This window comes from Neoarius graeffei, chromosome 3 (genome assembly GCF_027579695.1).
Source record: "Neoarius graeffei isolate fNeoGra1 chromosome 3, fNeoGra1.pri, whole genome shotgun sequence".
NCBI lineage: Eukaryota > Metazoa > Chordata > Actinopteri > Siluriformes > Ariidae > Neoarius > Neoarius graeffei.
The window spans coordinates 74,156,369-74,182,593 of record NC_083571.1 but is presented as its reverse complement, the minus strand read 5'-3'; the positions used below and the strand labels follow the sequence as shown (position 1 = coordinate 74,182,593).

The 26,225-nt window shown below is 39.6% G+C and overlaps 1 protein-coding gene across 2 annotated transcripts; it reads left to right on the top strand.

The window, feature by feature from the left end:
* Nucleotides 1–593: 593 nt before the first annotated feature.
* Nucleotides 594–26,225, top strand: gucy1a1 (guanylate cyclase 1 soluble subunit alpha 1). 2 transcript variants are annotated; one of them, XM_060917290.1, is made up of 8 exons: nt 594–812; nt 1,742–1,797; nt 2,648–2,736; nt 8,606–9,324; nt 15,930–16,415; nt 20,632–20,775; nt 23,067–23,221; nt 25,477–26,225. In XM_060917290.1, the coding sequence occupies exons 1-8, from the start codon at nt 594–596 to the stop codon at nt 25,646–25,648; spliced, it is 2,040 nt and encodes a 679-aa protein (XP_060773273.1). In that variant the 3' UTR covers nt 25,649–26,225. The 2 variants fall into 2 exon arrangements, with proteins under 2 accessions (XP_060773273.1, XP_060773272.1); XM_060917289.1 differs by having other exon boundaries at nt 1,742–1,800.

Genomic DNA, 26,225 nt, shown 5'->3' with positions numbered 1-26,225 from the left:
TGACCACATATAATCTGATTACTTCAAAAAAAATCAGATAATGATCAGATTATTTGTGTGAACGTGAAAGTTTAGGTGTCTTTCAGGTTCTTATGGATTAATGGTGTGTGTGTGTGGGGGGGGGGGGGGGTATGCATGCATGTGCGTGTGTGCATATGTGTACCGTATGCGTGTGTGTATGTGCGCGCGCGCGTAACGGCGGATCCACTCGGTCTACCGCGTTTCACCCTCATGCATATTTAACAGGCTGTCCTCAGCCCTGCTCCTCATTGGCCACTCCAGAGCTGCTCGGCTCCTGATTGGTTGCCTGTGTAACACCTTTGCTCTTTTTATCAGTGTCCGTGAGTGTGTGTTTGGATCCTCTTGGTGGTGTAAGGCGCACTGTTGGTGACTCCGGAGTGCGGTGTGAGAGCAGTAAGGTAGTGCTTTGTTGTCCGTCAGTGTTCAGCAGTGTGTGTGTGTGTGTGTGTGTGTGTGTGTGTGTGTGTGTGTGTGTGTGTGATAGAGACAGGGCTCGGGTATGACCGCAGTGCCACCTGCGCCATGTAGACGCTCCACTCTCGCTCCGTGCGCACGCCGGATCTCCACACAGGATGTTCTGTACCAAACTGAAGGAGCTGAAGATTTCAGCCGAGTGTCCTTTTTCAGTGCTGGTTAAAGATGAAGACGCAGAGGACACCGGAGAGACAGAGGAGAACCGAGCTCAGAGCTCACACCACATCACTGACGTCGCACCGAGACGCAAAACGAGCCGCAATAAAATGAACCTGTATTCTCTGGGAGAGAGCATCCGCAAACTGGTGTGTCCTGAGGTAATGAGCATTCCTCCACTCTCACCTCCATTCTCACACTCCCTCTCTCAGACATCTTCACCTTGCATTATGAGCTCCAGAACCGACGTGTGTTTGGAACCTCGGGAACATTAACGCTTTTCCTCTCCGTCACTGATTTCTGTCTCAGAGGACCAGTCTCTGCTCTGCTCTTATTCACATACACCCAGTTCTCCCATTCTGTCCCTGCCAGTGTGGGAGTCATTCAAGTCATCTTCACAGAAAACCAGAATCAACACATGAACACTAGAGTAAAATCTTCACCACTGACTTTAATGTGGTCATCATCATTATTATTATTATTATTATTATTATTATTATTATTATTATTATTACTTCCTGTCTGGTTCTTTCTGGGAAATTGCTCAGATCTTGTGGCTCTTCTCTCTTGGCACGTATGCATTTCTGCAGTTGTTAGTTTTGTGCCGTATTTATTTCTGTGCTAATGACATTTCTGTAGGAACATCTCCTGAAGTCATTTCTGTAATCAGATTTCTGGGGAAACTAAACTCAGTTACTCTCTGGTGTTTTATGAAGGAAATTATTATAGACTTGCTTCCCTAGGTCATGTCATTCACGTAATTGATTTTCAAGGTCATATTATTTCTGTTGTTATAAGGTTGTTATAAGGTTAATGAATAATATTAATAACACAGAGGTAATGAGTGTCACTTGTGTCATGGTTTCCTGAGACATTACCATGAGGCAGGTGGAGTGATCGTAAGGCAGATTCGTTTTCTGATTTTTATTTTTTGTCATTTCTTTAGCTGTTTTGAATAATTCGTGGACTGCATGCAAAAATAAATATTGATATGTTATGACTCGGTGTGGTTAAAAACCCTCCAGTTTTTGAGGTAGTGACGTAGTGAGATATTGAGGTGAGTAATCAGCATGTTTTGATGTGTTTGTAGTTTGAGAAACTGCAGAATGCGATGTCCAGAGTGATGAAACAGCAGTCACACTCCACGTGGTAAGACCTCACAGCTATAATCCTGTAATATCCATTAATTATGAGATCAGTCTCGTCCTGGAGAATCGGCTTTATTCTGAATATTATATAACAGTTTATTAGAACATCTCATTCACTGGATTTGGATTCCTCAAAGCTGTGTGTCAGGATTCTCAGCACAAACACAGTGAGTCAGAAAATAACGTTGATCTAATTTACTGAATCTGTTACTGATCATGTTATTAAATTACTCCTGGGACACATACTTCCATGCGAGGTGGTTTATAAACTGATAAAAAGTGGAAATGTTTGCCCACAGAGATTAAAAAAAAGATAAATGTGCTAATAAATGGATTTCTTTTAAATGTCAGAACAAGTCAGAGGGATTAATACGGATGATCTGATGCCAATACATCACTGTGTACAGAATAAACTATAAGAATAAAACACAATCTAAATCTTCTTAATAAAGTCTGTAATTCAACCATTATTATTATTATTATTATTATTATTATTATTATTATTATTATTATTATTGTGAATGTGCACTGAATATTAAAGCACACAGAGAGCTTTGTTACTGTATTATGGATGTGGTAAGTTAATATCATTCATTATTATATTGTTGGATAAATGTGATTTATTTTAAATCTGCATTTATAAATGATAACATTTTCACATTATCAATTATTTATATTACAGATGGAAATTTGTCATGATGAGCTTCAGCTCATTTACTCGCATGAACCATTAAATCCAGTTCATTTTGTGTGTTTTTTTTTTTTTTTTTTTTTTTTTGTGTGTGTGTGTGTATTGTGTATTTTCCTCGTCCTGTCCCCTCACTGTGCTCTAACTCGTGTGTCCACAGTCCTGCTCAACACAGCACGGATGTTCATCAGATTCTGGACAAACCTGAACACTTGCTGGATGTCATGAAGAGTTACTCAGTGAAAACAGGTCACATTTCAGCTCTGATCGTTAAAAGAAACGTTAATGTCATGTTTCATGTCTCTTTAATGTCAATTTAATTTTAAAAGCACAACACTGTCGTGTAAACACTGACTCACTTCCAGCAGCCACACACATATGCTGTAATTATTTTGGAGGCAACATCATCTTTCATAATCTAATTAAATCTTGGAAAACACATTAACGACTCGGCTCGAGTCACAGTGATGGATGAGTGGGTGTGTGTAATATGTCAGAAATATTATCATGACACTTGAAAACTTGTTTATGAATCTGTAACGTGATATTTAGTTTTGCCAATTAAACAATAAAAACACAAAATTGCACTGTTTAATATCTACAACAATATGAAATATTTAATGAGGAACAAATCCATCATAATTAAAGTACTGATGATATAAAAGTGAAGAATTCTTAAAGATTTATGCAGAACCCTGCACCAGAGGTTTGTTCCCTAAGACATGGTTCCAGGTAGAACCCCCCCCCCCCCCCCCCCCCCACACACACATTTTCTCCATAATTTGGTCTTGGTCAGTTCCCGCCCCAGTCAGCTTAACCCTATCACACTCCAGCTTCCACCCAGGGAGAAGGAGCACTAGCCCAGACTCCCTCCAACATGAATCTGATGCCAAACACATATTTTTTGAACTGCTGCTCGTTCTGTGTCACAACAAAATCAGAGGAAATCACTGACTGCCCTCTTTTTCATACATGGCCATCGGTTCTTTGAGGGTTCTTCAGATAGAAAGTGGTTTCAAAATTAAAACCTTTTTGAGAAACCTTTTTCTAACAGACACCCATGATTGGCTGGTGTTGCTGTGATTGACAGATGGCTGTGGGATCTCTGGGATTTGAACTTGTGACCTTCCAAAAATAGTGCAGATGTTTTTCTCTTGTGCCACTCAGAAGCCCCCAGGTAGAAAACAAATTTAAAAACTAAAATCCAAAGAACCCTCAAAGAACCGGAGCCAAGAGTGTAGCTCTTTTATTTTCCTTGACTGGTTTTCACCTCTGCCTGACTTGTGGAAGAACAGATTTCCTTCTCACACTTTAAAGTGCTGATGACACGTTTTTGACATCTTTGGCGATGTTTTATAACATAAAAAGTAATTCCCGATGATCTATATATTAATTCACGAAAGCGCCTATTTTACAAGTTATGATAAAAAACGCGGCTATTTGGGCAAATTTGACAGGGCTGCAGCACCCAGGAGACGAAAGAGGAGGAGGAGCTATATGACGTCAGCGAAAGAACCTTCCTCCTAACTTACCAGTTTGTTGTTGATGCGACAGGTGTTCAGTTTGTCATTATTAGTATTATTATTATACATTATTTATATATTTATATATATATATATATATATATATATATATATATATATATATATATATATATATATATATATATATGAGTGATTCCACGCTTATGGGTACTGAAATGGGGACATGAACTTATTCACCTAAAACCATTTCTTTTTTTACCATCAGGTCACAAAACATGTAATCTTTAATGAATGATATGTTAAAAGATAACTTTAATTTTCTGAGATGTAATAAAAACATATTTATATGCCAAAGTCAAGCCTATGAGTTCCAAAATGATGACTGTTACATTACTTCTGTTACGATTGTCCATCTCGCGTCTGTTACAAATTAATTACAATCTAGCTATATACCATGTTAATCTTACTGAAAGAATGTGTATGTTTATTCTACTACACATGTTTATTAATTATATTTGCTAAAACATCACCTTCCTATGTTTCAAAAAGTAATTCTACATTGTTAAAATTGAGAATATATATGTCCACAACACTTCTGTTACGTTCTGACTTTGGCATATAAATATGTTTTTATTACATCTCAGAAAATTAAACTTATCTTTTAACATATCATTCATTAAAGATTACATGTTTTGTGACATGATGGTAAAAAAAGAAATGGTTTTAGGTGAATTTTTAAAAATAAGTTCATGTCCCCATTTCAGTACCCATAAGCGTGGAATCACTCATATATATATATATATATATATATATATATATATATATATATATATATATATACACAGTGGTGCTTGAAAGTTTGTGAACCCTTTAGAATTTTCTATATTTCTGCATAAATATGACCTAAAACATCAACAGATTTTCACACAAGTCCTAAAAGTAGATAAAGAGAACCCAGTTAAACAAATGAGACAAAAATATTATACTTGGCCACTTATTTATTGAGGAAAATGATCCAATATTACATATCTGTGAGTGGCAAAAGTATGTGAACCTCTAGGATTAGCAGTTAATTTGAAGGTGAAATTAGAGTCAGGTGTTTTCAATCAACGGGATGACAATCAGGTGTGAGTGGGTGCCCTGTTTTACTTAAAGAACAGGGATCTATCAAAGTCTGATCTTCACAACACATGGTTGTGGAAGTGTATCATGGCACGAACAAAGTAGATTTCTGAGGACCTCAGAAAAAGCATTGTTGATGCTCATCAGGCTGGAAAAGGTTACAAAACCATCTCTAAAGAGTTTGGACTCTATCAATCCACAGTCAGACAGATTGTGTACAGATGGAGGAAATTCAAGACCATTGTTACCTTCCCCAGGAGTGGTCGACCAACAAAGATCACTCCAAGAGCAAGGCATCTAATAGTCGCCAAGTTCATAAAGGACCCCAGGGTAACTTCTAAGCAACTGAAGGCCTCTCTCACATTGGCTAATGTTAATGTTCATAAGTCCACCATCAGGAGAACACTGAACAACAATGGTGTGCATGGCAGGGTTGCAAGGAGAAAGCCACTGCTCTCCAAAAAGAATATTGCTGCTCGTCTGCAGTTTGCTAAAGATCACGTGAACAATCCAGAAGGCTATTGGAAAAATGTTTTGTGGATGGATGAGACGAAAATAGAATATTTGGTTTAAATGAGAAGTGTTATGTTTGGAGAAAGGAAAACACTGCATTCCAGCATAAGAACCTTATCCCATCTGTGAAACATGGTGGTGGTAGTATCACGGTTTGGACTTGTTTTGCTGCATCTGGTCCAGGACAGCTTGCCATCGTTGATGGAACAATGAATTCTGAATTATACCAGCGAATTCTCAAGGAAAATGTCAGGACATCTGTCCATGAACTGAATCTCAAAAGAAGGTGGTTCATGCAGCAAGACAACAACCCTAAGCACACAAGTCGTTCTACCAAAGAATGGTTAAAGAAGAATAAAGTTAATGTTTTGGAATGGCCAAGTCAAAGCCCTGATCTTAATCCATTCGAAATGTTGTGGAAGGACCTGAAGCAAGCAGTTCATGTGAGGAAACCCACCAAGATCCCAGAGTTAAAGCTGTTCTGTACGGAGGAATGGGCTAAAATTCCTCCAAGCCGGTGTGCAGGACTGATCAACAGTTACCGCAAATGTTTAGTTGCAGTTATTGCTGCACAAGGGGCTCACACCAGATACTGAAAGCAAAGGTTCACATACTTTTGCCACTCACAGATATGCAATATTGGATCATTTTCTTCAATAAATAAATGACCAAGTACAATATTTTTGTCTCATTTCTTTAACTGGGTTCTCTTTATCTACTTTTAGGACTCATGTGAAAATCTGATGATGTTTTAGGTCATATTTATGCAGAAATATAGAAAATTCTAAAGGGTTCACAAACTTTCAAGCACCACTGTATATATATATATATATATATATATATATATATATATATATTAGTTATTATGCCTTCGCGTTGTGTTGCTGGCTTTTGCTCCAAAACCCACAAGGATGGGGTAAGTTTATTCAAGTTTCCCAGAGATCCCGAGCTGCATGCGAAGTGGGTGAAGCAAGTCAGGCGCACTCGTGACAAGTGGGAGCCCTCACCAACATCTGTCCTGTGCTCTGAGCACTTCGATTTGGATTGTTTTGACACCCTTCCCAGCTTAAAAGAATCTCTTGGGTGTTCAGTTCAGCACAAACGTGTGTTACTACCATCACCAGTGCCTACACAGTGTTGCCAGATTGGGAGGTTTCCCGCCCAGTTGGGCGGTTTCAAGTGCATTTTGGTGAGTTTTGAACATATTTTGGGCTGGAAAACGTCAGCAGTATCTGTCGCCAGCTACTGCTGACGTTTTCCAGCCCAAAATATGTTCAAAACCCACCAAAATGCACTTGAAACCGCCCAACTGGGCAGGGAACCTCCAGGTCTGGCAACACTGCCAGTATTCCGGAGGGGATCTACTAGTACCTATGCCGGATCCAAAGACAGTCCTCCTGTCAGAACATGTGTTGTGAAACGACATAAGATAAAGGTACGTAGAGCTATAGATTCTACATGATAATCATAAATGTAATCATAAAGTCGACGTGATATCAGTCATGTATTTGCTTGTGAAAGCTTGCGGCTTTCATGTAACTGCCGCCTAGCAATGAGGCAAAGGGTAAAGAGGGTAGGCTATCATAGATTCTATTCGGAAGAGATCAACACAATTCTAGACTCCCAGAAGAGGAAGAGCTCGCTCTAGAGAGTTCACCGGCGTTTTCATGCGCCATTTCCATTGAGTAGAACCAGAGTAGAACAGCCAGTGAACCGCAGCATGTTCTTCCGCTGACGTCACAACATGGCCGCGAGCCACGGACCCAGTTTTCTTGCGCTGTGCAATTAAAAGTTGGATATTCGCGTAACAACAGCTTCTTTTCACGTAATTATAACAGAACTCTAACATGTTTGCCATGTTGTATAGTTTATTTAAGAAATTGCATAGAGTCATGTTCGTGTCATCAGCCCTTTAAAGATGTCTGCAGTTTGTACCTTAAAAGCTAGACAGCCTTTTGATTTCATAAAATCAGTGAAATTTAGTTCCCTTTGAAATTTGGTCATTGTGATATATGTTTATTTCTTCAATATTTAAAAAATGCAGCCATTCTGTGGCTGGGAAGTTATTTCATTTGAAGGGATTCCCTAGCAAATAATGTGCGTGAAATCGTTTGCTTCGTGCAATCAAGCAGACAGAGGAAGTCCGTGTGTGTATATGCAGGTTTACCTTCTTTTTTTTCTTCTTCTTTTGGGTTTTACAGCAGCTGGCATCCACAGTGTTGCATTACTGCCATCTACAGGTTTACCTTGACCGTGCACTGACAGTTACATCATTCTGTCGCTAAATGAACAGCTGATCACATCGAGGAGCTCGCTGACCGCCGATATTTATTAGTTTGGTCCTGCATTTCCTTTTCTTCGCAACATAACATCTTTTCTTCTCACTTTCCATTACTGTAGTCAGTCTTTCACATTTCCTTCGCACACTCACGTCCTCTATTTTCTCTTCTGTTTCAAATTTGTATCCCACAATGCCTTGTGTGAACGGGGAAAGCCCGCCACATGATGCATGACGCAGTATCTTGTATTGCGTCATGGTGAAGCAGGAAAAAGTCACGTAGAATTTAGGGCCACATGGCCCTAAATTCATTAATTGTTCTATTTTTAAAAAGCTAATAAAATTGGAAGTGTGTGATTCAAATTCAGTAGCTTTCGGTCCACTAAACAGAAATAATTGGGTGTCGGGGAAAATTCTTTTTACGACCTACACTTGAAAAATCTGAAAGGCAGTCTACCTTTAAACTGTATGGCTTCTATGTCAACACTGAAACAGAGTGTTAAAACTATTGGGATGTTCTGCATTAAATAATTTATTAATTTAAAACTGAAAATTGTTATGCTCTTCAAAACAAGTTTGAGTGACTGATATGTTCCTGGGTATTCAGTAATGTCAGTGTTTAATAAATTAACATAATTTTATTTTTGCTCTTTTATGTTTACATTATGACATTGATTAAGATGTGTAGATGATGATTTTGTTGTATTTACGTAAATCTCAGGAATTCCCATGGACTCTCTGAAGCTCGCTCTAGGCTCTGAGGTTTTCCGTGACTGCTATGAAGAAGACAGTCACGTGCTCCGTGTGGTAGGTGGAGCCCTACATGACTTCCTGAACAGCTTCAACGTCCTCCTGAAGCAGAGCGCCCCACCCACAGCCGAGGCCCGCCGTCATGTTTGCCAGGCCTCCGTGCTGTGCTTGGACAAAGACCCAGGTCTCCTGACAGTCTACTACTTCAACCCTCACGCCACCACCGAGCTCTTCTTCCCAGGCATCATCCAGGCGGCGGCTCACTTCCTGTACGGCATCAACGTGGATGTCAAGATGGACTCAGAGTTAAAAGAGGGTGGGGCTCTCCATGACAGCCATCAGCCCCACCTTCTGTACTCCATTGCAGTGAGAGATGCCAGGAGCCTGACGCCCAGCCCCATGAGGACACACTCATCTGGTCACATCCCACTGTCGCTGCTCTACTCCACCTTCCCCTTCCACATCCTGTTAGATCAGGACATGGCAGTGCTGCAGATGGGAGACGGGCTGAGGAGGCGATTAGGGCGTGGCAGGGAGGGGCAGAGGAGGCCAGCCTTTGATGAGCACTTTGTCATTGTGATGCCTGAGATCCAGGCAGACTTCCAGGGAATCCTCACCATGCTGAACACACAGTTCATCCTGCGGGTTAAACAGCATGGAGCTAGTACCACCGCTGCTGGCTACGGGAAGGTAACACTTCACTTCCTGAGGTTCTCACGAGCAGTCCAATGGTTAATTGAGTGTGTATCACCAACTCACATATTCGGCCTAAAACATCACATCACATCCTGTTCACCTGGAAGCCTTCCAGTTTCCCCAACGTCGTCATCAGTACTGACACATTTACACCTTAAAGTGAATGTAATGCCTTATTGTAATGCTTTAACCCTTTGATGCAAAACATATGCACACCCCTTCTAATGCACAACATGGGTCAAAAATGACCCGCATTCATTTTCCAGGTTATTTCATGCTGACTGAGTTTTTCTTTGCTCTATCTTTTGAAATCAATTTATTTTATGATTGAACATTCCAAGTATTCTTTAAATATCTTGTTTTTAATTACCACAAATCATTAATTTAATTTTTTCTTTCCTACTTTATGAACAAAAATACTTTTTATATTACTACACATGGGTCATCCAAGTGTGATTTAAAATTAAATGTCTTAATACTATAATTATAATTAATTTCAAGTAATTACTTTAGCAGTGAATGGGGCCAGTTATTTATTTATTAACTATGTAGTTAGCTAAGCCAACTACAATAAAATTAGCTAACTAAAGTAGAATATGTCAATAGCTAGGTAGCTAATAGTAATTACTTGTAACTTTCTGACAAGTAATCTACTCACTCTCAAGGTAACCTAAACATAATCAATTTTTTTCTAAGGTAATTTTAGAACAATTGAAAAACATTACTTCCATGTATTAGATGGGCAAAGGGCGCTGTGCTGAGCTGTGAAATGTCTGACACAAGCACAATTCACAGTTCCCACCAAACGCTGTAGTAAATGCATGTCGTTTCTGACCCATGTGTGTAAACTTGATGTAGAATTACATAAGCTGTGCTTGTTCATAACTTAAGAAAGGAAAAATAAAAATGATGATTTGTGCTAAACAAAAACAAGATATTTACTGCATATTTGGAAAAGTAAATGACAAAATGAATTTATTTCAAAAGTATATCATAGAAACACTCAGCCATACATGAAATAACCTGGAAAATGAATGCAGGTCGTTTTTGACCCATGTTGTGCATTAGAAGGGTAGTGATACAAAAAGGGTTTTTATTCAAAAAGTAAGAAAGGAAAAAATAAAATAAGGATGTATGATGATCAAAAACAAGTTAATTGAGGAATACCTTGAATACTGAATGATCGAATTAATTTATTGCAAAGATATAGAAGATAAACCTCAGCCGGGTCACTTTTGACCCATGTTTTGCATCAAAGGGTTAAAATGAATATACATCATTAGTAACAACCAAACTGAATTAATAAAGCGGGGGAAAAATAATATAAATTTTTTGTTATTTTATTATCAAGCACAAAACTATCCATAAATTGTAGCTTCCGGATCCCGGAAAAGGCAGCCTTGCCCCAGGGCTAATCTCGCATGACGTCACACGTGGAACCCTGGTCATCTGGGTCATTTCTGTTTATCTGACTCTGTGCTTGTTTACTCACTGAAATTGGATATTGTTGTTGGAATCTTACAAAAATAATAATGATGGGAAAGCGCTGAGTTGTGTTTGGATGTTCAAATTCATATACAACGGGACATTCAGTTCACAAATTTCTGAGAAAAAAACACTAATCTAAAGTGACAGTGGGTGAAGTTTGTGCAAATGAACTGGCCAGATTTCGTGTCGCCTACTAATAATAAATTTGATTCATCAAGTGTTCATCACCACCAGAACGACCACATGGGAATTACTGGAGCAAAAAGAAACCCATTTATTTAATAAATGACATTTGATCTGACATTTGAACAGTTCATCGATTCCCCTATTATCTCACACACACACACACACACACACACACACACACACACACACACACACACACACACACACACAGAGTGCACCAGACGCAGGATTATGAGCAACGTTTACATGCTTGCGATATCTGAGCTTATCATATCTGATGCACTTTGACAGGAAGAAAAATGCGTGAGCAATCATCATTAATTATTAACTTAAAACATGTTAAATGCCCTCAGATTGCAATATTGCAAGACTCGATTTGTTTTTAGTTTTGTTCAGGAAAACATGATGAAAGGTAACCACCGCGTTCTGCACATCTCTCTCTCTCTCTCTCTCTCTCTCTCTCTCTATCTATCTATCTATCTATCTATCTATCGCTCCATCTTGTGCACGCTACAGATGAAGACTGTCGTGAACTGAGTGAACTGGCAGTTTCTCTTCATGGGGGCTTGAAAAGATAACCATTTACTCCGGAATATCTTGATAATTATCTGCCTCTTCATCCGACATATAAGAATCCCAGTCACTATCAGAATTCTCTCCAAAATGCAATTCCATATCGAGACTGGTCTAACCACTGCTGCGCAGGGAACTAAATTGATACCTGGATTGTTACATGTGTGATGCCACACACCCCTTCGGGATCTTCTGGATGAGTCTCGGAAGATTCCATGAAAATTGGCTGGTCTTATTGATTTTCCATCAATTTGGATCAGTTGTGGTTCGAAAACACATGGTCAATTAACATGATGCTTTGTACAAGGAAAAAAGTGGTGTTTAGAGGCATTACATACACACTCAAAAAAAAAACCATTGGATTTACTTAACCGAGTTATGGCAACCGGTCTCACGAAACTGTGTTAATTTAGATGTATTGAATACAGTTATGTTGAGTTTTTCAACACATAACTGTATTCAATACATCTAAATTAACACAATTTCGTTGGACCGGTTGCCATAACTCGGTTAAGTAAATCCAATGTTTTGTTTTTTTAAAGTGCACTTTAACACAATGCACACACTTAACACACTATAAATCCTGATTTCAGCACACTCACACATCATCTGTACACCTCCTGTGGATCATGTTGTGGATTGCTCTATGTGATGGTGGTGTGAGATGTTCCTCACACTGTTTGGATTTAAACAAAGGTCAGCAGATTTAGAGGAAGTGAGATGTTCAGCACACTGCTGGTAGATTTGAAATGAATTCATTATTTGCGTCTGATTTTTATTTTCTGGACCACAGGAGAAGCTTCTGAACACATCAACGGGATTCAGGATTAATCAGTAATCCGGACAAGCTTTTTCTCTCCTGATTTGAGAATGAGTTTGTGGTGGTTTAATGGATATAAATGAAGAGGTTATTTGTGGCTAAAACTGATCCTGAGTCAGGATGAAAATAAAACACACTCAGAGTGATTTTCTGTTCAGAACTAAATGTCAGGGCCTGGAGACAGATTTATCTCTCACAGCGTCAGGTAATGAGATTTAACCCATTTATAACTAAAGGACAGGGCTTCACTCAGAGCTCTCATTATTCCTGAATGTAAATATGTAAAATTAGGTTTTATATTCTGTATTAAATTCTGTCCCTGGATGTTTTTTTTTTCTTTTCTTGCCGCTGGAGAAATTCTCTGTAGCTTTCACTTTAAGCCTGTTTCTGTGTTTATCGTCCATGTCACATCTCCTTCGGGACACGTTGTCACTAAGTCTTTCTCTCTTTCCCCCTCAGCTTTCTGTACAGTGACACATAATAATAATATTCCGGCTGTGCCATCTGGATATTTATTCTTATCCTTGGCAAACATTCTTGGTTTATAGAGTGAGAGGAAGAAGAAAAGAAAGATAAAATCTCCCTAAAGTACTCGGCTGTCACGCAGGATTGTTGGAGCACTTTACACTCTGTATTTATAGGGTCTTCATTCATCTTCTGTACACTTAAAGAATGTCATCTCGGTTTATACGGAAGGTCGTTTTGTAATGTCACTGAACCGTATGGACTAATCTATAGCGCTGTCTGAGTTTTAGATTTGTGCCAAGTTTCCCAAAAGCATCGTAGCACAAAGATCATCGTTAAATGGTCAAGCGAGCAGCACAATGAACACTCTCTCTCCTAGTTAAGATGCTCTTAGCATTAAGAGGCTTTTGGGAAACCCACTCCTGTTCATTTCGGATGGGTTCTGAAGGCACGCTGATGATACTCACACTCACACTGATCCCAGGAGGGAGCTGAGAAATAAAACCAACTGTGTGAATGTTTCAGTTCTAGTTCATACTGCATTGTTGGTTGTTTCGCTCACACTAATCTGTCTGAGCTGGTTGTGAACATGATCATTTGCTCACCAGCCGTAATGAGTTAACAGCTACGTTATTGAGATGCATATCAGCTGAAGGTTAAATGTCTTGCTCAGGAAGCTAACATTAGTGGTTTGGTGGTGCTGGGATTTAAACTCACAACCACCTGATCAGTAGCTCAGAGTCTTAACCACTGAGCACCACAAGGTGAGCCCTAAACCTGCATCCTGACTGACTGAGCAGCTTTTTTTAATATTCACAGATCACAAGGAGAAACCCGAACGTGTCTGTAATAATAAATTACTCGGACAGCCATCAGCCAGACAACCAGGCTAAAAAGGTTCAGAGAAGATTAGCTGTGTCTTGTTGATAATGTCATTCAACACTAATGTTAAATGAGACGTTTGGTATTTGAGAATTTCAGCATGTTCAGATGTGACATGAGCTCGGAGACACAAAGAACTGACATACGGCTAATTAGTTCTTAACCACGACTGCAGCTGAGACACAGATACACCTCATTTTCATTCAGTATTTCTGTATTTTAGTAATTTGTGATTCAACATTATTGTCAGCACTGTAATAATTTATAGGTTAATTCTATATAAATTTTATATAAACTTTCATGCCTGTACAGTGTGTAAATGAACGTGATTCCTCCATTTTGGATCGTATGTGCTGCAGGATGAAGCTCCCTGTCTTTAACAACAACACAGCCAAAGCAGCTGTGCTACTGGTCAATGATGTAAATGTCAAAGTCCAAATATATAAAATCCTTTTGCCAATTTACTATTGGCATGAGTTTTTGGACATGGTATTCTTTTTTAAGGTCATAAATGGCATTGTAACAATTTCATCTGATGTTTTACCCAGTCGTTTGATACCAACTAGATTAACTAGATCCACTGCAAATCCCAGTGTAATTTCTTTTTGTCCTCGTAAGTATAGAACTGTGACACACGAATACTCATTTTTCATGAGAACCACTAGAATTTGGAACTCTCTTCCTGAACATATTGAGTTAACCCACGTTTCTCTCATACAGGTTAAAGGAGAACTGAAGTCATTTTTAAACTTGCTTTATTTCTTAATTAACATGTTATTCAATTACTTTTTTGGTTTTAATAACCTTATATCGTGACTTGTATTGGCAACTAACTGCAATTAAATATTCAACTTATCGGCCTATTTGGTTTTTAGCCATGTTGAATTTAGTTCGTTTGGTCCACGGCAGGCGTCGCTCATCTGCGCGATCTTCATGAGACTTGTGCGAGACTTCGAAATGTGAAGTGTCAGCCAGATGTCAGTGCCGCCATTTTGAAAAGTGTTTTCCAAACGAAATATTGCACAGAAACGAGTTTAAATGACGATTACTGCCTACTTTTTTCAAACTTTCCTGATTGCTGTCAAAACAAACAAAACTTCCGGCTTGATTACATCAGCATTTGAAAGAGGGTGCGTGCGTCTTTTGACAACGTCGGCAGATGTTGGTCACTTTGATTTCCGCTGTACGTTTTACTTCCGTCCTACGATGTCTTGCACAGGTCTCAACGAATCTCGTTTATGGCCATCGCTTTGACATATGGACTGATATTACAGAGCATATTTCAAACATTCATAACTTGCTGTAGCAGTGACAAAATAGCTATTAAAAATGCATTCCTATATTTAATAAAATGAGATAAATAGAATTTTGATAATAAAAAATTTGCCTTCAGTTCTCCTTTAAATTCTTGTTACAAGCTTACTATCATAATGCGCTTATCTCTGTGTATAACGTAGAAGACCCATGTTCATGGAAAACTGTCTGTGTGAAATGTAACAAGTCACGCATCCTTACCAGCCCCATTATCTGTTGTTTTTAGATTCATGTTCAGATCTTTTTTCTATTATTGCATTGCATTTTAATGTATTGGGGGTGGCACAGTGGTGTAGTGGTTAGCACTGTCGCCTCACGGCAAGAAGGTTCTGGGTTTGAGCCCAGTGGCTGACGAGGGCCTTTCTGTGTGGAGTTTGCATGTTCTCCCCGTGTCCGTGTGGGTTTCCTCCGGGTGCTCCAGTTTCCCCCACAGTCCAAAGACATGCAGGTTAGGCTAATTGGTGGCTCTAAATTGACCGTAGGTGTGAGTGTGAATGGTTGTTTGTCTCTATGTGTCAGCCCTGCGATGACCCGGTGACTCGTCCATGGTGTACCCCGCCTCTCACCCATAGTCAGCTGGGATAGGCTTCAGCTTGCTCATGACCCTGTACAGGATAAGCGGTTACAGATAATGGACGGATTTTAACGTATTAGCATATCTATCCATCTTCTTTTGTTTTTATTAACCGGGCCTACAGTAATTGGTGTAAACCATTGTGGTGACCCTGCCTACATGTAATTGTACTTATTATTTTGTATTTTTGGACATTATTTTCAATTATGTTAAGGCTAAGTACAATAAAATAAAAAGATAAATAAAATAAAATATTCTTCATAACTCTAACCTATCTGACTGACTGTCTGACTACAGCACATGGACCTTAAGGGTCAGATGATCTTCATGTCCGAGTTGAATGCTGTGCTGTTCCTGGGCTCGCCCTGTGTGGACCGTCTGGAAGAGCTGACAGGGCGTGGCCTCTATCTGTCTGACATTCCGATCCACAATGCCCTGCGTGATGTGGTGCTGGTGGGTGAGCAAGCGAAGGCGCAGGATGGCCTGAAAAAGCGCCTGGGGAAAGCGAAAGCAGCTCTGGAACAGGCTCACCAGGCCCTCGAGGAGGAGAAGCACAAAACCGTCGAGCTGCTCTTCACCATCTTCCCCGGGAACGTGGCTCAGCGGTTGTGGCAGGGGCTCCCGGTGCAGGCCAAGAAGTTCGATGCTGTCACAGTACTGTTCTCCGACATCGTGGGCTTCACTGCTATCTGCTCACGCTGCACGCCCATGCAGGTGGTGGACATGCTGAGCGCTCTGTACACACGCTTCGACCGCCACTGCGGAGAACTCGATGTCTATAAGGTGAGATTCATCTGAGAAAGGGTTCCTCAGTGGTTCTTCGGCTCATTATAGGTTCTTATCTGTGTAAAGTGGTTTTATTTATCTGAAAGAGAAGTCATCTTTTAATGCTTCCCCCAAAAAGAAGCAACCGAGTAACTCCTGAGGGCTTTAGATTTAACTTTTGATGATGTTCAGGGAGATCAATGGTTATTGGTTCCATTCCATTAAATCATAAGCTGAATAAAAGATTAAAGTTAATCCTGACAGAAACAAACACTAAAGCGTTAATTAAGAGATTTTTTATGTGCAGCCATATAAAGCAACTAAAGGAAAGATCTCAAACTCTGTAAGATTCATTGAGTTTGGAGTCTTTAACACATCCTGATGGAATGTGAGGCTTTGTTTCGGCACACAATCAGAAACCTCATGAAATGATAACATCACGATAGTGGAAGATTTTTACTCAGGTCTTATTAACGAGGTTTTTAGGGTTAAACCAAAATAAAATGCTGTACTTTTAAAAATAGCTCTTAATGGAGTTTTGGCTGCAGTAAAATTGGCCCAGAAGCAAATGCTTGAAGAAATGAAGAATTAATACGGCTAATTTATAATTCATGTGTTCTCCAGAGTTGATTTTGGAACATGATGACGGCTCAAAATTAATTTCAGCTTTACAGACTATTCCTAAAAGTTTCAGAGTAATTTAATTTAATTTGCTATTTCTCGGATTAGTCCCGGCTTATGTGGTGAGTGTGTGAGAGCAGAATGAATGTCTGATAAATGAGTAATGCTCAGTACTGATGTGTGTTGGTGTCTGGATGGAGACTGGGTCTCAGTTCTATCTCTGAGTGCTTTAGAGAGGGCTCTCGTCTCTGTCTCTGCTCTCAGTGAGTTTGGCTAATGGAGTCTCTGTGAAAATAAAACATTTCATCCACAAGGGAGATGAATCAGCTGTGAAGGACAGTGGAGGAAAAGTTTAGTTTAGTTTACATTCCTACACATGACTCTGTCCTAAAATAGATCTAAATCCCATCTCCATCTTCTGTTAAAGTCATTATCTATCAGCGGTGCCTCGGTCTGAGCAAAACCCCGCGGTGTGTTTAAAGAGCTGCAGATCAGAAAATGGGGAAGAGAGTTAAAGAACAGAAAAGAGTCAGGATCCAACAATACAACGCCAACTCGGAGAAATTACAACATAAACAGGGTTTCTGCTGTCAATTTACCTGGAGGAAACAAAAAGCAAATCATTTCCAGAAAGTCCTTCATGTAAAAATAAACTGCATTCGTTTGTGCTGTTTTGTTTTTTTGAGATTATGATGATGTTCTGTATCGATGTCCCAGAGCAACAACATAGTAAATATAAACACAAAATATAAACACACATCATTCGACCCCAAAGAAGGTTCATGAAAAACGATAACAAGTGAAATGATCTCACATGTCGGCACATGAATATAATATTTAAATAAGATTGGCTGGCTTTTTTTTGTGGTCTATCAGATATATTCCATTCAGCTAGCATGATATTGATCAAGTCAAAGATGAGTCATTATTATTATTATTATTATTATTTTCCCTGTGTAATTTACTCAGTTACTTTTAAAATCAACATCAACAGCTACACACAACGGAGCCACCTGGCAGCCAAAATTCTCTCAAAATCTTCCGCTTTTAACAAAGCAAACCTAGTGGCCATTTTGGTTTACAGACTGTCACAGTCACTTGCTAGTGCAGAAGTTTTATATCTCCGACGTGTCTCTTTTCCAGTTTTTCGATGTCCGTTGGTATGTTTTTCTCTTGTAAATATGCGTGAAGAATATATAATGAAGTTTTGGTAGCCTTTTGGGTGTTCAGGACATCTTCAGTTTCACTTTTCAGTTTATTTATTTAGTGCTTAAACCAAGCACTGGATTAGCCTCGCCTTCTCTCTCTCCCAGCAGACAAAGAAATTATTCTGTGCATGTGAGGCAGAAAAGTTTTGTCATTGGATCTTCACATGAGCTCCCATGTGTGATGTCGTGTTGTCTTGACAATATGCAATATTATAACAATATTACATGCTCATTCTCCATTGAGGAGAGTGGCGTAATACATGGAGGATAACCGATATGATGACAATATTGCATGCTATCAATAAACCCGCTAGAAGGGAATAGAATACATGTTTTTATTCCACGGAAAAAGTGGCCTGTACTGTATGTATAATAATTATCATTATGAGTTAATTATATAACTAATATAGGACACAGATCAAACCCAGACTCTTACTGTTTTCTCTGTTGATTATTTTGTTCCATTGTTTAATTTATTTCTCGAAGGAAGCAAAATGATCAGAGTGTTAGAGAAATATGTGGTGATGTTCAGGATATTTTCACTTCAGTGAAATAACACGTCAGTGAACAGATTCAGATTATTGTTTATTTCTGTTAGGGACACGTTAATGACTCCATCATTACCTGCATTAACACAACACACACCAAGGGAGAGCTTTTACTGAACAACAGTTTCACCTGCAGTTTAGTCTTAAATATTAAACACACAATAACTGATCTGTGATCAGAGTGAGATCCTGCGAATGAGTTGGGATTAGTTTCTTATCTTCTCAATGAGCTGGATTTACTTTGTGTTCCTCTCTGAATGAACTGAGTTTAGATGGTTTTCCTCTGAATCACTTGATTAGTTTGTGTTCATTTAAATGAACTGGGTTTAGTTTGTGTTCCTGTCTGAATAAGCTAGGTTTACAACCCCTTTTCTAAAAATGTTAGGATGCTGGGTAAAACGTAAATAAAAGCAGAATGCGATAATTTGTAAATCATGAAAACTCTATATTTCATTGAAAATAGTACAAAGATAACATATCAAATGTCGAAGCTGAGAAAAATTTTTTTTTTAAATACTTGTATACGCTCATTTTGAATTTGATGTCAGTAACAGGTTACAGAAAAGTTGGGACGGGGCAACAAAAGACTGAAAAAGTTGTGTAAAGCTAAAAAAAACAAACATCTGGTGCAACATCTCACAACTAATTATGTTAATTGTCAGCGGTCAGTAAGATGATTGGGTATAAAAAGAGCATCCCAGAGAGGCGGAGTCTCTCAGAAGTAAAGATGGGGAGGGGTTCACTACTCTGTGAAAGACTGCGTGGGCAAACAGTGTAACAATTTAAAAATAATCTTCCTCAGTGTAAAACTGCAAAGAATTTCGGGATCACATCATCTATGGTACATCTCATCTCATCGCATCTCATTATCTCTAGCCGCTTTATCCTTCTACAGGGTCGCAGGCAAGCTGGAGCCTATCCCAGCTGACTACGGGCGAAAGGCGGGGTACACCCTGGACAAGTCGCCAGGTCATCACAGGGCTCTATGGTACATAATATCATTAAAACACAGGACTGTTTTTATTTACAGTTTAAAGGAACAGTCCACTGTACTTCCATAATGAAATATGCTCTTATCTGAATTGAGACGAGCTGCTCCGTACCTCTCCGAGCTTTGCGCGACCTCCCAGTCAGTCAGATGCAGTCAGACGCGCTGTCACTCCTGTTAGCAATGTAGCTAGGCTCAGTATGGCCAATGGTATTTTTTGGGGCTGTAGTTAGATGTGACCAAACTCTTCCGCGTTTTTCCTGTTTACATAGGTTTATATGACCAGTGATATGAAACAAGTTCAGTTACACAAATTGAAACGTAGCGATTTTCTATGCTATGGAAAGTCCGCACTATAATAACAGGCGTACTAACACCTTCTGCGCCCTTCGACAGCGCATTGATACGGAGCTCAGATATCAATGCACTGCCGAAGCGCGCAGAAGGTGTTAGTACGCCTGTCATTATAGTGCGGACTTTCCATAGCATAGAAAATCGCTACGTTTCAATTTGTGTAACTGAACTTGTTTCATATCACTGGTCATATAAACCTATGTAAACAGGAAAAACGTGGAAGAGTTTGGTCGCATCTAACTACAGCCCCAAAAAATACCATTGGCCATACTGAGCCTAGCTACATTGCTAACAGGAGTGACAGCGCGTCTGACTGCATCTGACTGACTAGGAGGTCGCGCAAAGCTCGGAGAGGTACGGAGCAGCTCGTCTCAATTCAGATAAGAGCATATTTCATTATGGAAGTACGGTGGACTGTTCCTTTAACCAGCGTCCCAACCTTTACGGAGACAGGGTTGTCGTTTCTGTTCCTCTGAATGAGCTGGGTTTAGTGTGTGTTTCTCTCGGTGTTGTAGGTGGAGACGATCGGAGACGCATACTGCGTTGCTGGAGGTTTACATAAGGACAGTCCAACCCACGCTGTACAGATCGCTCTGATGGCCCTGAAGATGATGGAGCTCTCAGATGAGGTCACAACCCCAATGGGCGAGGTCATTAGGGTCAGTGGTCATCACATACCTGCATCAAAGACTCTGTGTGTGTGTGTGTGTGTGTGTGTGTGTGTGTGTGTGTGTGTGTGTGTGTGTGTGTTGCTCAGTTTCTGGTGTTATAGCTTTTTTCACTGTCTGTGGATGTGTCTTATACATCAGGCTGCAAACTTTGTCATTAATAGCTGGATGTTAAAATCCACAGTTTTTAATTTAAATCCAGATTAAAGTATTAAATTTGTAATAGCAGTAAACGTGTAAATGTACAACCACGATTCCAAAAAAGTTGGGACAAAGTACAAATTGTAAATAAAAATGGAATACAATAATTTACAAATCTCAAAAGCTGATATTGTATTCACAATAGAACATAGACAACATATCAAATGTCGAAAGTGAGACATTTTGAAATTTCATGCGAAATATTGGCTCATTTGAAATTTCATGACAGCAACACATCTCAAAAAAGTTGGGACGGGACAATAAGAGGCTGGAAAAGTTAAAGGTACAAAAAAGCAACAGCTGGAGGACCAAATTGCAACTCATTAGGTCAATTGGCAATAGATCATTAAGATGACTGGGTATAAAAAGAGCATCTTGGAGTGGCAGTGGCTCTCAGAAGTAAAGATGGGAAGAGGATCACCAATCCCCCTAATTCTGCGCCGACAAATAGTGGAGCAATATCAGAAAGGAGTTTGACAGTGTAAAGTTGCAAAGAGTTTGAACATATCATCATCTACAGTGCATAATATCATCAAAAGATTCAGAGAATCTCTGTGCATAAGGGTCAAGGCCGGAAAACCATACTGGGTGCCCGTGATCTTCGGGCCCTTAGACGGCACTGCATTACATACAGGCATGCTTCTGTATTGGAAATCACAAAATGGGCTCAGGAATATTTCCAGAGAACATTATCTGTGAACACAATTCACCGTGCCATCCACTGTTGCCAGCTAAAACTCTATAGTTCAAAGAAGAAGCCATATCTAAACATGATTCAGAAGCGCAGACGTCTTCTCTGGGCCAAGGCTCATTTAAAATGGACTGTGGCAAAGTGGAAAACTGTTCTGTGGTCAGACAAATCAAAATTTGAAGTTCTTTATGGAAATCAGGGACGCCGTGTCATTCAGACTAAAGAGGAGAAGGACAACCCAAGTTGTTATCAGTGCTCAGTTCAGAAGCCTGCATCTCTGATGGTATGGGGTTGCATTAGTGCGTGTGGCATGGGCAGCTTACACATCTGGAAAGACACCATCAATGCTGAAAGGTATATCCAGGTTCTAGAGCAACATATGCTCCCATCCAGATGACGTCTCTTTCAGGGAAGACCTTGCATTTTCCAACATGACAATGCCAAACCACATATTGCATCAATTACAGCATCATGGCTGCGTAGAAGAAGGGTCCGGGTACTGAACTGGCCAGCCTGCAGTCCAGATCTTTCACCCATAGAAAACATTTGGCGCATCATAAAACGGAAGATACGACAAAAAAGACCTAAGACAGTTGACCAACTAGAATCCTACATTAGACAAGAATGGGTTAACATTCCTATCCCTAAACTTGAGCAACTTGTCTCCTCAGTCCCCAGACGTTTACAGACTGTTGTAAAGAGAAAAGGGGATGTCTCACAGTGGTAAACATGGCCTTGTCCCAACTTTTTTGAGATGTGTTGTTGTCATGAAATTTAAAATCACCTAATTTTTCTCTTTAAATGATACATTTTCTTAGTTTAAACATTTGATATGTCATCTATGTTCTATCTTGAATAAAATATGGTATTTTGAAACTTCCACATCATTGCATTCCGTTTTTATTTACAATTTGTACTTTGTCCCAGCTTTTTTGGAATCGGGGTTGTAACTCAGTTTTACACTTTCAGTTTTGAGCTCTTTATTTCTGATCTGATCATCTTCAGATTTTTAAAGACCATTTTGTTCAGAGTTTAAAAAACATATCTGACTTTTTTATTACCGTTTCTGCCTGAGATTAATTCATGAAAACTAAAACCACACGCAGTTTCATCAACTAAAATTACAAACTACAACACAAAACAAATATTTTCTCAGAATAATTCAAATGGTTAAAAATAGAAATATGTAAAATTATATATACTGTAATACTGTAGTGTACATTAGCAGTTTCTAATTAGCATATTCATGAATATTTATAGGTCCTGCTAAATATTCAGAGCTGTTCCTCTGCCATTTGTATTTCTTATAAAAAGCGAACATGAATCAGTTTATTACTCCATGCAGCTGATTTTGAAGGTGATGAGTGATTTTTAGCATTTTGTTTCTCAGATGCGGATCGGTGTTCATTCAGGCTCGGTTCTGGCGGGTGTGGTCGGGGTGAAGATGCCTCGATACTGTCTTTTTGGTAACAACGTCACTTTAGCCAACAAGTTTGAGTCCTGCAGTCTGCCGAAGAAAATCAACATCAGTCCCACAACCTACAGGTACAGGATCGGAGAAAACTCCAGGAATTTCTCACCTGCTTTCCTCTTGTTTTGTAAAAGTGTTGTTTTTTTTAATGATGTTTTAATTGTTTTAATGTTGAAACCTCAGAGAGAAGCACTGAAAAATTATACGTTAATGAGCTTTAACTTCACATTATCTCTGTATATTACCCAGTAAAAATTTTGACACCTTACAGTACCTACAATACATGAACTACACAAATGCTTTAAAGGTTGCTGCTAAAACCCGTGACACATAACGTAACGTGACATGACATCGCTTGGGCAGTGACCTCCCCGTGATACAGGATGGGACGGACCCGTGACATACGGGACGGGACGGACCCGTGACATACGGGATGGGACATATGGGACGGGGTGGAACCGTGACATACAGGATGGGACGGGACAGGACACTTATCTTATTGTCCATGATGGGATATAATTTGTTAATTAATAAATAATTAGTTGAAAAATTCTTGTGTTGACTTGTCATTTCTTCTTCTCATGTCATACTCCATGTAATCTAGGAGTCATCCTGCCATTGTAATACCGGGATGTGACGGGACAATGAAACGGGACGGAAGGGGACGTGGTGTGACATCATAAATGACGACAGTGAAATGCCAGTTCCCATCTATGCAGGGATGGTATTATTGGATAGAGATTGGTGCAATTAAAGCACCGCCAGTATCTGGACCTATGGTCCAGATCATAAATACTGACTTGGAAGGTAGTGGAAACCACTGGATTACTTTCTCAACTGTTGATTGTGAAGATGGTACAGTTAATGTCTTTGACAGTGCAAGGGGTCTTACTTGCGCTTTAAAGTGATCAAAACAATCTGTAAAGTTGTGTCACCCAAGTCCAAACTGTTGACCATTAATTATATATCATGTGACATGCAGGGTAATGGGCTTGTGGGCTCTTTGCCATTGCTAATGCCTTTTCCATTTGCAATGGCATATGCCCATCAACAATAACGTATGAAAAGGCAATTATGAGGAAACATCTAATAAAATGTTTCTATGAAAAAAGTGAGTTCAATTTCCATTCTTTGACAACCCCCAGATATTAATAGGATCCCAAAAGCAATATGGCTCAACAGTCGAGCAGTTATACTCTTCCTGCAATATGCCAGAGGATAGTGAATTGTATTTCAGTTGTATTAAATGTAAACAATGGTATCATCCATCATGTGAAGGACTGGGGCATAAAACCCAGGATGAAATTAACAAAGCAAAGAATTTAAAATGTATCAAATGTCAGAGCAAACGTTGGAAGACCAAAGAAGAAATAAATATTAACACATGCACACTAATTTGATTGTTATTTCTTTTCTTTTGATTATTCTTAACTAACGAGAGTATGTTATCCAAACTATACCATGACATGTGACAGGACAGCTAAGGTACGATCCCCCAGATCGGGACGGGACAAGTGTTCAATGTCCGTGAGCAATAATATGTCCGTGATGGGACGGGGAGGTCACTGACCATGAGCGATGTCACGTCAAGTCACGTCCCGTTCCGTGTCACGGGTTTTAGTAATCGTCTGCTTTAAACTCAATATTTCAGTGAAGATCACGTGATGATCACGTTAGTGAGAACCGGAACCAACGTATTTCACTGTTGTATTCTTTAATGAATAAAGTAGTTGTAGGCCTAATTGTTGGTAAAATGTTATAACAGAAATAAAACACTGGTGTTACAGGGCAATAATCAACCCTGCACAGCAAATTCCCCAGTGTTGAATTAACACTTTCAGAGTTCATTGGTGTCCAATTGGAGATAATAAACACAGTAGGGTGTTAAATTGACACTCTGGGTGTTAATTCAACACTGGGGATTTTACTGTGTGAGGTGGTAACAGTAGGTACCCACTTCACCACACCATTGCATCACTGATTACTTTTCTAGAATTGCATGTCATGTTGTGTTTTATTCAATTCCGTTTGATTTGTATGGTGATTTTACCCATGGACATGTACAAGCAGCTTTAGCCTGCATATTATGGATATAAACTTTTAAATGATTAAATTGACCCATAATGAGAAATCCAGAGGTGATGGTGGTGAAGAGAAACTCCTGAGATGACGTGAGGAGGAAACTTTTGAGAAGAACCAGACTCTGAATTCACTTCCTCACTTTATTCCTTCCTGATCAGGGCTGTGATCTTTACCCACACCCCCCGCTGAGTTAAAGAGCGACCTGTTTATATAAAGATCTTTTTAAAGGCGTCTCTTCTTGTTCCAGGTTGCTAAAAGATTGTCCTGAGTTCTCGTTTATCCCACGCTCCAGAGATGAACTTCCGCCCAACTTCCCCTTTGACATTCCGGGTATTTGTTACTTCCTGGAGGCGGCCAGCGGCAGGACGAGTGACACCAGCGCAAATCGTTTCAGTGCTGTGATGAAGAGCGTACAGTAACCTCCAGGATGTGGAGTGAGCCGGCAGTAGCACGTTATCCAGCAATAGCACTGTTTATAAAGCTGTCGAGTGATCAGTGCTTACAGAGTCACGGCGAAGTGCGCAGTGTTTAAACCCTGGATTAGTTTTAATAAAGCTTTAATGAAGCTCTGTGTTACTGCTCTTCCTCAGAGATCATCATCTGCAGTGACGTCAGTGTTAGAGACGAAGTCATGAACATCAGAACACAAGGACTTGGCACACTGAACACAGAGCCCACGTGATCACATTGATGTATTTATTCTCTCTCTCTCTCTCTCTCTCTCTCTCTCTCTCTCTCTCTCTCACACACACACACACACACACACACACACACACACACACACTGAGAATCGCAGCACAGCATAATGAACACATTCCTGACTTCACACCAGATCAGTTTTACACCAGCTGATGTCATTATTTACTCTCATCCCAATCCCGTTATTCTGAAATGTTCTCACCATCTCGCCTTCTCTCGCTCTGTGTATCGTGTGGCTGTGTTACTGTTATCCAGTTTGCGCTTCATTAATTAAGGAAATATCTTCATTTATACTCA